The following is a 12,370-nucleotide window of genomic DNA, read 5'->3' as shown; positions in this document are numbered from 1 at the left end:
TTATTTACTAATATATACAAACATAATTATATATTATATTATATATAAAATTAAAAATTGTAACAATGTGAAATATAATAAAAAATTTTTTTTCAAATTAAAAAAAAATTAATAAATGTACACATTAGGAAGTCACTAAAATTTTGACAAATTAAATTATTATCTTTAATTGAAATTTTCTGGTAACTTTGATTCGTATATTTTAAAAAAAGAAAATTATATTTTGATACTAAAAATTAATAATATTATTCGAAAATAGAATCAGTGTATAGGATAAGTCTTCGATAAATAAATATATATCCAATGTATTAACTACATAAATTTTCAAATGTAAGGAATTATTATTGGTGGTACAATGAGATTCGATGATTTTTTTATTAAAAAATTAATCGAAAAGAAAAAATAAAATTTTTTCATTTGAGACTTAAATCAAGTTTGAGAAATTTAAAAAGAAAAATTAAAAAATATAATTAATACAATTAAATACAAATAATCTGCATATAATATAAAAAAAATAATTCTACAAATTAAAATAAACAAAAAATATGAAAATAAATTTTTCTCACTTAAACTAAAAATAATTTTCAAAAAAACTGAATTTAAATATTTATCGATTATATGATTTCTTGGCTGTATATGTTCAATCTCTTTCTTGTTTGTCAAAACAAGATTTAAACAATAAAATTTTATTCTACATTTTTTTATTTTTTTCACATACAAAGTAACCAATTATCCATAATTCATTTATATCTATGAATAACAGAACAATCTATATAATATAAATATGATATATATTTATTTCATGATTTATTTCATGAAGAAAATATAGAAGTAAAATAATTCTAATCTCAAGTAATTCTATTTATATTTTTTTTATAATATGAAGAATATAAAGGAAACATAATGCAATTAATAAAACTTGTTATTTGATAAAAGTATATATATTAAAATATTAAAATTTGTATTAAATTATAAATTTGTATATATATTCTTAAAATCTTAAAAAAATCTTTTACATATCTTTCTTATGTATCGTTTTTTATATTTATCTTATTTTTGCAAATATTCAAAAATTTTTATCGCTTATCCATTAACATTTTTGTATAATATATAATTTACTATGATTAATTAATAGTGTGTTTAGTGAAATTAGGCCGAACAATCCAAAAACGTTTGCGCAGATTTTGTATGTTAATTTATAAGATGCCTCATCGAATGCAGTGCGCAGTAATTTAACAATAATCGCATTGTAAAACTATTCATGCATTCCTATGCGTGCGTACACACGTGCAATATTCACGAGAGTAGAATGTCAAAAGCATAGATACTGCGTCAATGAAGGAAATCTCCCTTATTGTACGCGAGATATGGAGAGTGACGATGATTGGGAAACAGGATTTGCAAATAAAATTGGGAAACAGTGTTAATGACCTTACATTTGCATTAGAAAAGTTTATAATCCTATAATCTGTACGATTTGAGATAATAAAGCAATATTGACTGTTTATTTTTACTATCATATTATTTTCACATTATAACTATAAATTATAACATATTACAACAAAATGGATTATTAAAAAAATACATTATGTAAAATAAAAAAAATTAAATTTCTAAAATTATTTTTTTAATTTTTTTATTTAAAATAATTATTAATTAATTATTATTTATAATTAAATAATTTATTATTTACAATAAAGATACAAAAAATTAATATATATATATATAATTCAAGTATATGTATAAAACATTCATTTATATAATTTATAATATTATATAATTTAAATAATTATGTATACAATTATAAATTTAACATAATTATAATATAAATTGTACAATATAAAAATAAAGATTGTTAAAATAATAATAAAAAAATATTTGCAATTATATTTTTTTCTTTAATATTGCAATAATTATTTAATTATTGCATATTACATATTATTATATATAATAATAGAAAAGCTATATATTAATTTATTAATTATTTAAATTTTCAAAAATTGTAAAAACCGTTTCATTTATATAAAAATTATAAAATTTTTAATTGAAGGATCAATAAGCAGTTATACGCATTTATATACACTGAATACAACTGAATAAGCCGAGAAAGTCAAGAACGTGGATTCTATGAATTAACCATATTCGAAGGAGAATATCTCACGGGTCAGTTAGCCTACTTACAAGACTTAAAATTCGTCGTTATCATAACCAGTTCTGATTTATTTCGATAATATTTAGCCATCAGTAGGTAATGAAATAGGAAAGAAGATTCTTTATGATTAACGTCCAAAGCCATCATTTACCTAAGACTTGCATAATAATTGGAGACGACTATTAACTGATATGCCGAACTTATGTGTTCGATTTGCAAGCTATTGAAAGAGATTTCAAAATCCGGTCTCTGTGTCACTTTCGAACAGAGAAAGTCGTGCGATTCATTTTGTCGTTCAGAATGATTTATGGAAAACTTTCGTTAGAAATTGCTTATATTTAGAAATTGAAAAATGAGCAAAAATTAAAAATTAAATTAATAATTAATATTTTAATAGGATAGTATTAATATTATAATATTATATATATTATATTTATATTTATATTTAATATAAAATATTTTTCAACTCATAAAGACATTATTATTAATATTATTATTAATTTTAAATAATAATTTATTTTTACACTATTTAATATAATTTATCATTTTTAATGATTGAATTTCATATACAAGTATTAAGAATAAAATTCAAATTTATCTAACGCGCATGCGTTTAGTGATTATATGCCGCTCGTACAATCAGTATAAAGTTTAAACAATATTGTAAACGTAATCATATCACATTGTTATAATGATACTAAATTATAATTCAAAATATAATTATTTATAATATTTTTATAAAAAATTATTCTATTCACTAAAGTCAAAGTATTTAATAAAAGTTATAACATAACCAAGTAGTAGACGGCAGCTAAGTCGTCTGCTAGAAACAGCTGACAGCTCAGCTGCATGAAAACGTGGTTTTTAAATTTTGTTTGTGACATTCTGTATGTTTATTATCATTTTAAGAATTTATATTCATATTATGAAAATAAAAATATTTACAAAATATATTTATTTATTTTTTTAATATTTGAAATTTAAATTAAGTTAAGAAACATGATTTACTATCGCATTTTACTAGACATTATATAATTATTGAAACCTATAAAATTAACTAATATTCTTTGTTTTATGCATTTTAGTATTATTATAGTATTAACTGTTTTATTTTTTATATCTATATATAAAAATTAACATAATAAATTATAAAACACTAAATATAACACTACAAGTTTTTATATGCGAAATGAATCGTAGGTTATGTTATTAGTAATAGAGGAATAACTCATAATATTTGACTGAAAGTGAATGGAATAATAAGATTTTATGCTTGTATTACAAAATATTGATACTGAGATATAAAAATAATTTTTCTTGTGTTGTGATTGTATTGATTATATATATTTTTCATAAATCATAACAGTGCCAATAAATAAAATTAACATACCTGACAATGTTGAATGAAATTATTTGTCGAATTTTCGATTATAGTTCCTGACTTAACACATGTTGAAATTTTCTTTCGTAATTGGGCGAGATGTTTAAACTGGCACAGTTTCTCTGCACGAGCACAGAACCTACTCGACCCTATACACGCCATAGCGAAAACTGTAGTGAGCCGAGTCATACGACTTGTAAAGACTTTCGAGTTCTACTAGCCCCACCGATAGTTCAAAATCACTTCCCCACTCACTTTTCCCTTTCCCGTCCCTACCTGTAAATACACCCGCTGTATACGGCATTAGTAAGAACAATACTATAAACGATAAATTAGTTTAATCACTAAATATTTTCAAAGACAATAGATTATCAGAAATATTACATTAAAAGTCATTAGCGACATCTAATTCACATATATATTATATATTTTTTTAAATATTTATTTTATTTAAATAATTATTATAATTAATATTCATAATAAGAAAAAATAATTAATAAATAATTTAAAATGGTTATGAATTAAAATATTTTAAATAATAATATTTTTTTTAATTTTTATATTAATAATCTTGATTACGTTTCGTTAATAATAATTTTATATTACTTATATAAAATTTAATTTGTAAAATAATAGCTTATAAATTATTATGAAATAAAATTACATAAAAATTAAATAAATAATCATATTTCATTAATTTTTTTATAATAAATATTAAGAATTATCCTTAATGTTAACACAGATTTCGTTCTATATTATTTGCTATATTCTATGGTCTATTTTAAACATGGCGAATAATATTTTTAATAGATTATATCAAGCATTTAAAACATTTGACCAAGTAATTAATATTATTTTAGGACGTAATTTTCCACCAAGTAATGAAAAAAATTTTGTTTATTATATTTAGATTTAATTATATAAAAAAATTAAAAATAATTTGAAATTTAAAATTTAAAAGAATTTTTCAACGTTTCTAACCTTCTTAAAATATTACAATTTGAATTGTTTATAAATAATAAAAATTATTAATTTAAAATTATCACACATTTATATGATTTTTACATTTATTGCTTTTTATCAAATAGTATTTATATTCTATTTAGGTAATTTATACGTGATTGAATATAATTCTGTAAAACAAGTACAATCTATTAACTTTCTTGGACAATCTTTAAAAGATATATTAAATAATACAATTTTATGGGCTGTACCTAAGAAACGACGAACTATCGAAAAACGTCTTTGTCGAAGATTTGGTATCCCTGAATTACATTGGAAACCCCATGTTCCTAAAACTAATATCTTAATGTGTAGAAAATGTGGTCATGATTATGAAGCTGGTACACTTTGTGGTAAGATATACAATTTATATATTTACATAATAATATTTATTAATATTATATATAATAATTATTATTTATTAATTAAATTATATTTAAGAATTATAATTTTATTTTTATTTTTTTTAATTTGTAGGATATTGTTATGAAGTAATTAAAAAAGAAACAGAAATAATGCAACAAGCTATACAAGATTCGTTAGGATTAAAACCTGTTGAACAAGATGTTATAGTATTATATGAAGGAGAAAAAGAACAATATGAAGATAATTTTTGGAAGGTATTAATATATATTATGTATTGCTGAAAAGAAATTCCATAAAATAAAATAGAGGCAAAATATCTTCTTACTTTATTTGTTAATATAAAATATTTGATATGTTTTTATCTATAAATAGTTTTAATACATATCTATTTTTATGTATCAACAGAAATTTCTTCCAAAAAAAAATTTTTTTCAGCAATGTACAGTAATAATATACATAAAATAGAATATTATATATAATATATAATATATAATTTTTACAAAATTTATAATTATACTTCCACACAGAAACAAAGGATTGTAGAATTACGTAAGAAAAGACCTGATTGGTTTAGTCCAAATTTACTTCAACCAACAACAAAAGAACAATTTGATTCGGAGAAAGAAAAACTTGAACTTGAATCTTCAAAAAATAATAAGAATAACTAAGAATAATTAAATAATTTATAATTAATTATATTAGTAATTAAATATATTAATAAACTTTGTTTAAATTAAATAAATTTAAATAATGTAAAAAAGAGTTAATTTTTTTTTATAATAGAATTCCATTTATTAAAATGAAAATTTTATCTCATCAACGATATCTCATTAAACTAGATCTTCTATTATCTAATATTAAACGTTACTTTAATTATACGGATATCTTTTATGAACGATTGAATTTATTTATATTTTACTAAATTTGAATTGCGATTATTTGAAAGAAAAGTTAAAAATAATAAAGATAAATAATAGATTCATATCAGATTCATATAAATGGAATTCTATGCTGTAAACTTTTAGAAACTAATGAAACTCCATTTATATGGACAAAATCTTATATAATGTTTGATCATCTAAATTCTATGTTCTTAAGTAGAATTTCTTTTTTCTTCTTCTTCTATTACTTCAATTATTATTGAATGTCACTCTATTTATATGAGCATTTTTACAATATATAATTAAAATATATATAATTCAAAATCAATATATAATTAAAAGTTTAAATAATATATATAATGCAAAATTTATTTCATTAAATATTAGATTATTATATTTACAAAATTATTTCTAAATTTATAATATTTAAAATATATAATTCTGTATTTTAGAAAAATATTTTGTGACATTCTTTCATATGAATTCCTATTAATTGGACAAAATTATAAAACAATTATAATTGGAATCTTATTTAAAAATGTTATATGCTGATTATTTGTTTATCTCAAGTTCATATAAATGAAGTACTAGAATATTTATAAATGTTATAATTATAAATATTTTTATATTATTCTCATATAATTTCTTATTATAACTTTTTCTTTTATTTTTGTAATTGATCAACATAAAAATAAGTAATATTGTTAACAATTATATTATTTGCTATTTTTGTATTGAATCATTCTTATATATGATATTTGTTAAACTTTCAACAGTTTATAAAATTCAATAATGAAAAACATTTTCAATTCTATTAAGATTAATACACTTTTCATAATAATACATAATATTTACATTTATCTTAGTTTTAAAATAACATAATGATATATAAAATTTTAGAAAATCAAAATGCTGTTTCTTCATAATCTCTAATTTTCATTAATGAAGTATTTCAAAACCATCTACAGATAAATCTTTATTAAAATGACTTAAAACATGTTCATGGAAGTCTGCAAATGTAGTAGTTTTTCCATAAAACATTCCACACAATGGGCAAATTTTATTGTCTTGGTCTGTATTATCTGCTGACTTGGAACATTTTTCTAAAGATAGACTTGAAGTTTGGAGACTGGTTTGAGTTGCATTATGTTCTTTAATATTTTCATTAAAATTAAACTGAGTACCTGCTTGACACATTTTTTTATTTGCATTTGTACGACAATTATTACACATTAATCCTGTAATTATATTTAAAATTAATTTTTTTAAAATAATTTTTTTTTAATGTTACTTATTTACCTTCTTTCTTTTTTTTGAAATTTTGCATTACTCTTTTTAATTTTATTTGTTGTGCTAATAAACTGTTTTTCATCTGTGACAATCTAATATCATGTTGTTTTAATAATTCTAAATCTGTATCTGAATCCTCTGGATAAGTAAAACCAATATTTCGTAAATCTAATTCAGTGTTATTTTGCATTTCAACCATCTAGATAAATAATTATAATAATAAATATAATAATAAAATAGGAATAATTAAAATATATAAAATTTAATTCATTTTATTATTTTTTAAAATTACCTCTGCATATTGCTGTTCAAGATCTGATTTTTCTAACATAATACTATTTATAAGTCTAAGTGATATTTCCTCTAAGCTTTGTTCTTTCTCACCTATGTTGAAATTAGAAACAGAACATTACATAATTTAATACATAAAATTTAATTGAAATTTAAAATAAATAAATTATATTTAATAACAAACCATTGTTTGTAACTAATGTACATTGCTGATTGTTATCTTCTTTAGTAGAACTAAAAATATCTCGAAAACTATAAGAGACGATATCTGATGCTTGTACTGGAGAATGTTGTTTAAGCGTATCAGAGATTTTTGTTAATTGACTTCCTAGACATTTATTAGTTTTTGTTAATTTACTTAACCTGTTCCATAACTGTCGATTTTCTGCTGCTACCATAAAAACTTGATGAGTAAGTTGAGATTTTTGTTTTTTTAGTTCTTCTATTTTTTCCTATGAATTAATATATATTAAAATATAAAATATATTTATATATCATCATATATATTATGCAAACCTTTAAACTTTGCACAATAGTTTTTTCATTATTATCATTAATTTTTGTAATCATTGCAGATTCATCTTTTCCACATTCAAGTCTTAAACACATATTCTCTTCTTCAACAGTTGCTAATCTTGTTTCTAATTGTTGACAACGTTCATTCATAGTTTTAAATGCAACTAATAAGGCATAATAAGAACTACATTTTTCATTATCTGTATTTTCCAATTGTTCCATGTCATTCATGTCGTAGTAATAAAATTAGCAAAAGTGAAAATGCAATTTCACAATCAGAAAAATTTTTCTAATAGTAGGAAATACATAAACAAAATAAATTCTTCTTAAAAAGTTACATTTTTAAAAAAATAAACATTCTATATGAATAAAAAATAAATTAATAAATAATAATTAGGTTAATAAAAATGTCACAATAAAATTATTAAATTAGGTTAAACTGTCATACATTTTAATATTTTGAAATTATTATAAAATATGATTTGTAATTACACTCAGATTTTCACATAAATAAGACATAAGATAAATAACTTAATGTCTATTCACTATCACTTAATATAAAATTGTGTCACATAATCCAAAAAAGCCCCCATTATCATTCTTGTGTCATTTCCAATGTTATCGATTTAGCATACAATAAGATTACAATATTAATAGTGGATGAAAAGAAAAACAAATGTAAGTATGAAATTATAAATAATATAAAGTTTTTTATAATAATATAAATAAGGTAGTATTACAAACGAATTATAGAATAACTGTGATGCATCTTTATAGAAATTTAATCATATATTTTTAATGTTTATTAACCTCCGATATTTTGATTTAGTTCTAAGAATTCTTATATTACCAACTATATAATAAAATAAATACCAACATAAATTAAACAGAAAAATGATCTATTATCATCTAATTCGATGATCCAATTAAAGTTCCTATTAAAAACGGTCATTATTCTCTAATGCTAAATAATACATAAAAATTATGCATTTATTCCAAATTGTTTTTTACGATCTTTCAAAGTATAATTAATTCGGACATATTATCTTATACAGATCGCTTTATAATGATATATATAAAAACATTATTTTTATTTTGAAAAAGAGAAAAGAAAAAATGAGAAATATTATAAAGCAATTTTATTGAAAAAATTAAATTTTAATATTACAATTCATTAGTAATGAAAGCTTTCAATTTTAAAAATGAAATGGTGTTAACTATATATACAATATTTAAAAAACTGTATAAGTCATTTTTTATCGACGCGCCGTTCATTTTGCGTAGAATTTTTTTTAACTATTATATCTTTATATTATATATCCTTTTTTTAATATTCAACAACCATATTTCTTACTCTTTTAATTTTTTTTATATTTTTTAGTATTCATAAGAAACAAGACGAAAAATACAGAATTAAAGGAAATCTATGCTAACATCCTGGAATAGATTTAATCAGACACACATCAAATGATAACAATGTTGTTAACAATGTTATTCTGCGAAACTATAAGAATAAAAGAGCCAAATTCAAAGAGCTCGAATGTAAAAGCAAAACAAATCATGTATTACGATGATCGTAAATAATGCGTGGATAAAAAATTAATAAAAATATGATTACGCCTCATACTTATATTTATGCAATAATTGTAATGTTGTTAGTAACAGATAATATTATTATTTGTACCTTATATATATAGTATGAAAAACTATAGACATAAAAAAAAATTATAATAGTATTAATAGTTAATAGTATTAAAATTAAATTTTATGAGAAAATTATATTAAAATAAAAATTATATTAAAATAAAATTATATTGAAATATTAATAAATATTTCAAATCATTTTAAATTCATATTATGAATATATATATAGTGACAAATTCGAATCACTTTCGAATGATCCCAAAATTTTGAGAATGTTTATTGTTTTGGAAATGAATATTTTTATTATTTCTATTTTAATTATGAAATAAGATTATAAATATTTTAACTTGCTATACAAATTTAAATTCAATTTTTTTAATTCATATTTAAATTTAATTAATTTTATATATACATATATATAATATATATTGAAATTTTTTTCAATCTATTGAGATTAAGTAAATTTGTGTTAAATTCTTTTTTATTTTTCTAATTTTTTAGACTTACTTAATTTTATGTTAATTTATGTTAATTATATTAATTTTAATAATTTATTCTTATTGTATTCTATATAGTCTTCTTACGATGAAATTTAATTGATTATTCTTAAAAAAATATTAACATTAAAATAGAAATCAAACCTATCAAAACGACGGATTTCATATTTTTTATATTATTAACAACATGAAAATGATAAAATTAATATTGTAATTTACTGAAAAATTTAATTACATATACTTCATTATTTTCATGACATTATTTTAATTATAATCATTTATATGTAAAATGAATATTTAGAAAGTACCATAGGTCGGTAATTCTAATGTTAATCTTTTTTTAAAGAGAATATTAAGTTAAGAATTGTGTAAAAATTGAATTTGAATATTTTTTTTTAAATGTAATTTATATTAAATATTGTAGAAAGTAAAAATTTGAAAGAATTATTATATTATATATATACATTATATTATTTATGAAAAAAAAATTTTAATTGATCTTAATGATTACAAACATTTTATATATATTAAATATATATTATTATTTAGTAACAAAAGAAAATATTTTTATATTATATAATTTTATATAATTTTATATTATTATACTTATATTATATAATTTTGTATTAAATTTAAATTATAGTTTTTTAAATTTTTTCTTTTTAAGATGTAATAGAAAATATAATGGAATTTGAAGAATATTAAAATTTCTTGCATGAAATTTCAGAATATAAAATGTCATATCTTATAAGATAATTCTACATATTCTTATAAGATAATTCTACATATCTTGTCTATGTTCGTATCATTGTTTCTGACTAAGTAATAATACAAACTTCCTAAATATTTTGTTTCCGATTTCATTTTGTGAATCCGTTCCGGATTCATTCGTCAACATAATATTATAGACGAATCTCATTTGTGATGATATATCATCATTATAGATGTCGTACCTTACACAGTACTATTTGAATCTAACTGAAAAGCGCGAAAACATATAATCTTGTAGTTCTGTCTTTCGGAATAATTTGTATTTAAACTTATTAATTTTTAGTAAAAAATCAAAATCATGACAAGTTTATTAGATCTTTGTGAACAATACTTCGGTGCTCGTGATTTTTATGAAGTTTTAAAAATTCCAAGAACTGCTAATGACAAACAAGGTGTGTACACATAACCTATTTGATACAAACTTATTTTTAAATAAAACATATTTGTTAAATAAAAACTATTATTATATTTAAATTTCAAATAAAAATTGTTTTTAACATTTTTTTTAGTAAAAAAAGCATATCATCAATTATCTTTGCTCGTACATCCTGATCGAGTTGAGGAAGATATCAAAGCAGAAGCAACAGAAAAATTTAAAGTACTGGGACGAATTCATTCTATTCTTAGTGATAATGAAAAACGTAAAATTTATGATCAATCTGGTCAATATGATGAAGAAAGCGAAGAAATTATGATGAGAAATTGGGCTGATTATTGGAAATCTCTATTCAAGAAAATTTCAGTAGAAGATATCAACAACTATGAAAAAAATTATAAAGGATCTGATATAGAAATTAATGATTTAAAGCGTGCTTACATGGATAGTATGTAAATTTAATATAATAAGTATATATATATATATAAAATATATTAATTGAATTAATAAATTTAATTTATTAAACTAATAAATTTTTATTGATTAGGCAAGGGAGATATGGATTATATTTTAGAAACTGTTCCTTTCACTAACTGTGATGATGAACCAAGGTTACACAGTATTATTCAAGGACTCATAGAGAAAGGTGAAGTACCAGAATACAAAGCATTTACACAAGAAAATGATAAGAAAAAACAACGTAGAAAACGTAAGGTAAGTATTAAGAAAAAAAGCATTAAAATAATATATCAAAAATTTATGTTTATATATTTTCAAGATTTTAATATTTTCAATATTTATATTTTATGTGTATAATGTTAACAATTTCTAATATTTTTAATATTTCGATTAAGTTAAATTTGATAATTATATTATTTAAAAAAATTAAATGAGAATTTAAAAAGTTATATAAATAATTGTTTTACTCTTAATCAGATATTTTTATAAAATACATAATAAATATAATCTTATCAATGTCAAAAGTATTGAAAAAAAGATTTACGTTCAAGTAGGAACGCGCTCGTAAATTTAAACATGATACCCCACTCCTTCAATTATACTATAGATCATCTTAGATCTCATGAACAAGTGAGCAGCATGCTATTTTCAAACTTTTCTATTTTTGTCAGTACATAGTACTGCATCATGATTGGAAGTAGTAGTAGGAGGTGGACGAATAGTATGACGGGAGGGGGAATACTA

The 12,370-nt window shown here is 20.2% G+C and overlaps 4 protein-coding genes and 1 long non-coding RNA gene across 10 annotated transcripts in view; 3 read left to right on the top strand and 2 right to left on the bottom strand.

Moving 5' to 3' along the window:
- qless (decaprenyl diphosphate synthase subunit 1 qless) overlaps positions 1-3,817 on the bottom strand; it is a 178,125-nt gene extending 174,308 nt beyond the window's left edge. Inside the window, exon 1 of the mRNA XM_003694297.4 lies at positions 3,543-3,817. Coding sequence (XP_003694345.1) covers positions 3,543-3,722 — 180 coding nt within the window. The 5' untranslated portion in view covers positions 3,723-3,817. The remainder of the gene's footprint in view (positions 1-3,542) is intronic.
- A 469-nt stretch (positions 3,818-4,286) lies between these two features.
- Positions 4,287-5,661, top strand: mRpL32 (mitochondrial ribosomal protein L32). Its single transcript, XM_003694302.3, has 4 exons — positions 4,287-4,411; positions 4,640-4,888; positions 5,013-5,155; positions 5,429-5,661. The coding sequence occupies exons 1-4, from the start codon at positions 4,321-4,323 to the stop codon at positions 5,567-5,569; spliced, it is 624 nt and encodes a 207-aa protein (XP_003694350.1). The 5' UTR covers positions 4,287-4,320; the 3' UTR covers positions 5,570-5,661.
- Positions 5,662-6,558: 897 nt separating this feature from the next.
- spn-F (C2H2-type zinc binding domain-containing protein spindle-F) lies at positions 6,559-8,736 on the bottom strand. 6 transcript variants are annotated; one of them, XM_086910720.1, is made up of 6 exons: positions 8,690-8,736; positions 7,880-8,168; positions 7,548-7,815; positions 7,365-7,456; positions 7,082-7,271; positions 6,559-7,020 (listed from the first exon to the last, which is right to left on the bottom strand). In XM_086910720.1, exons 2-6 carry the CDS (start codon positions 8,108-8,110, stop codon positions 6,722-6,724), a joined length of 1,080 nt encoding a protein of 359 aa, XP_086766846.1. In that variant the 5' UTR covers positions 8,111-8,168; positions 8,690-8,736; the 3' UTR covers positions 6,559-6,721. The 6 variants fall into 6 exon arrangements, with proteins under 6 accessions (XP_086766846.1, XP_086766855.1, XP_086766834.1 ...); XM_086910729.1 differs by lacking the exon at positions 8,690-8,736 and adding an exon at positions 8,372-8,517; XM_086910708.1 differs by lacking the exon at positions 8,690-8,736 and adding an exon at positions 8,328-8,502 and having other exon boundaries at positions 7,880-8,238.
- Positions 8,430-9,709, top strand: LOC147658685 (uncharacterized). Its single transcript, XR_015292747.1, has 2 exons — positions 8,430-8,557; positions 9,261-9,709. It is a non-coding gene; the product is annotated as an uncharacterized LOC147658685 (long non-coding RNA).
- Positions 9,710-10,812: 1,103 nt separating this feature from the next.
- LOC100865793 (dnaJ homolog subfamily C member 9) overlaps positions 10,813-12,370 on the top strand; it is a 29,058-nt gene continuing 27,500 nt past the window's right edge. Inside the window, exons 1-3 of the mRNA XM_031916938.2 lie at positions 10,813-11,183; positions 11,301-11,615; positions 11,715-11,881. Of these exons, the coding sequence (XP_031772798.1) occupies positions 11,090-11,183; positions 11,301-11,615; positions 11,715-11,881 (576 nt within the window). The 5' untranslated portion in view covers positions 10,813-11,089. The remainder of the gene's footprint in view (positions 11,184-11,300; positions 11,616-11,714; positions 11,882-12,370) is intronic.

This window comes from Apis florea, unplaced genomic scaffold (genome assembly GCF_048593485.1).
Source record: "Apis florea isolate Af1SG1 unplaced genomic scaffold, ASM4859348v1 contig_1789_pilon, whole genome shotgun sequence".
NCBI lineage: Eukaryota > Metazoa > Arthropoda > Insecta > Hymenoptera > Apidae > Apis > Apis florea.
The sequence above is the reverse complement of the archived record's forward strand: the minus strand, read 5'-3'. Positions and strand labels throughout refer to the sequence as shown.

Coding starts and splice junctions, on each gene's coding strand:
- spn-F (XM_086910720.1), bottom strand. CDS start 8,110: ATGAATGACATGGAACAATTGGAAAATACAGATAATGAAAAATGTAGT. Junction 7,457..7,547: donor TACATTAGTTACAAACAATG/GTTTGTTATTAA, acceptor ATTTCAACATAG/GTGAGAAAGAACAAAGCTTA. Junction 7,272..7,364: donor TTGAACAGCAATATGCAGAG/GTAATTTTAAAA, acceptor TTATTTATCTAG/ATGGTTGAAATGCAAAATAA.
- mRpL32 (XM_003694302.3), top strand. CDS start 4,321: ATGGCGAATAATATTTTTAATAGATTATATCAAGCATTTAAAACATTT. Junction 4,889..5,012: donor TGAAGCTGGTACACTTTGTG/GTAAGATATACA, acceptor TTTAATTTGTAG/GATATTGTTATGAAGTAATT. Junction 5,156..5,428: donor ATGAAGATAATTTTTGGAAG/GTATTAATATAT, acceptor ACTTCCACACAG/AAACAAAGGATTGTAGAATT.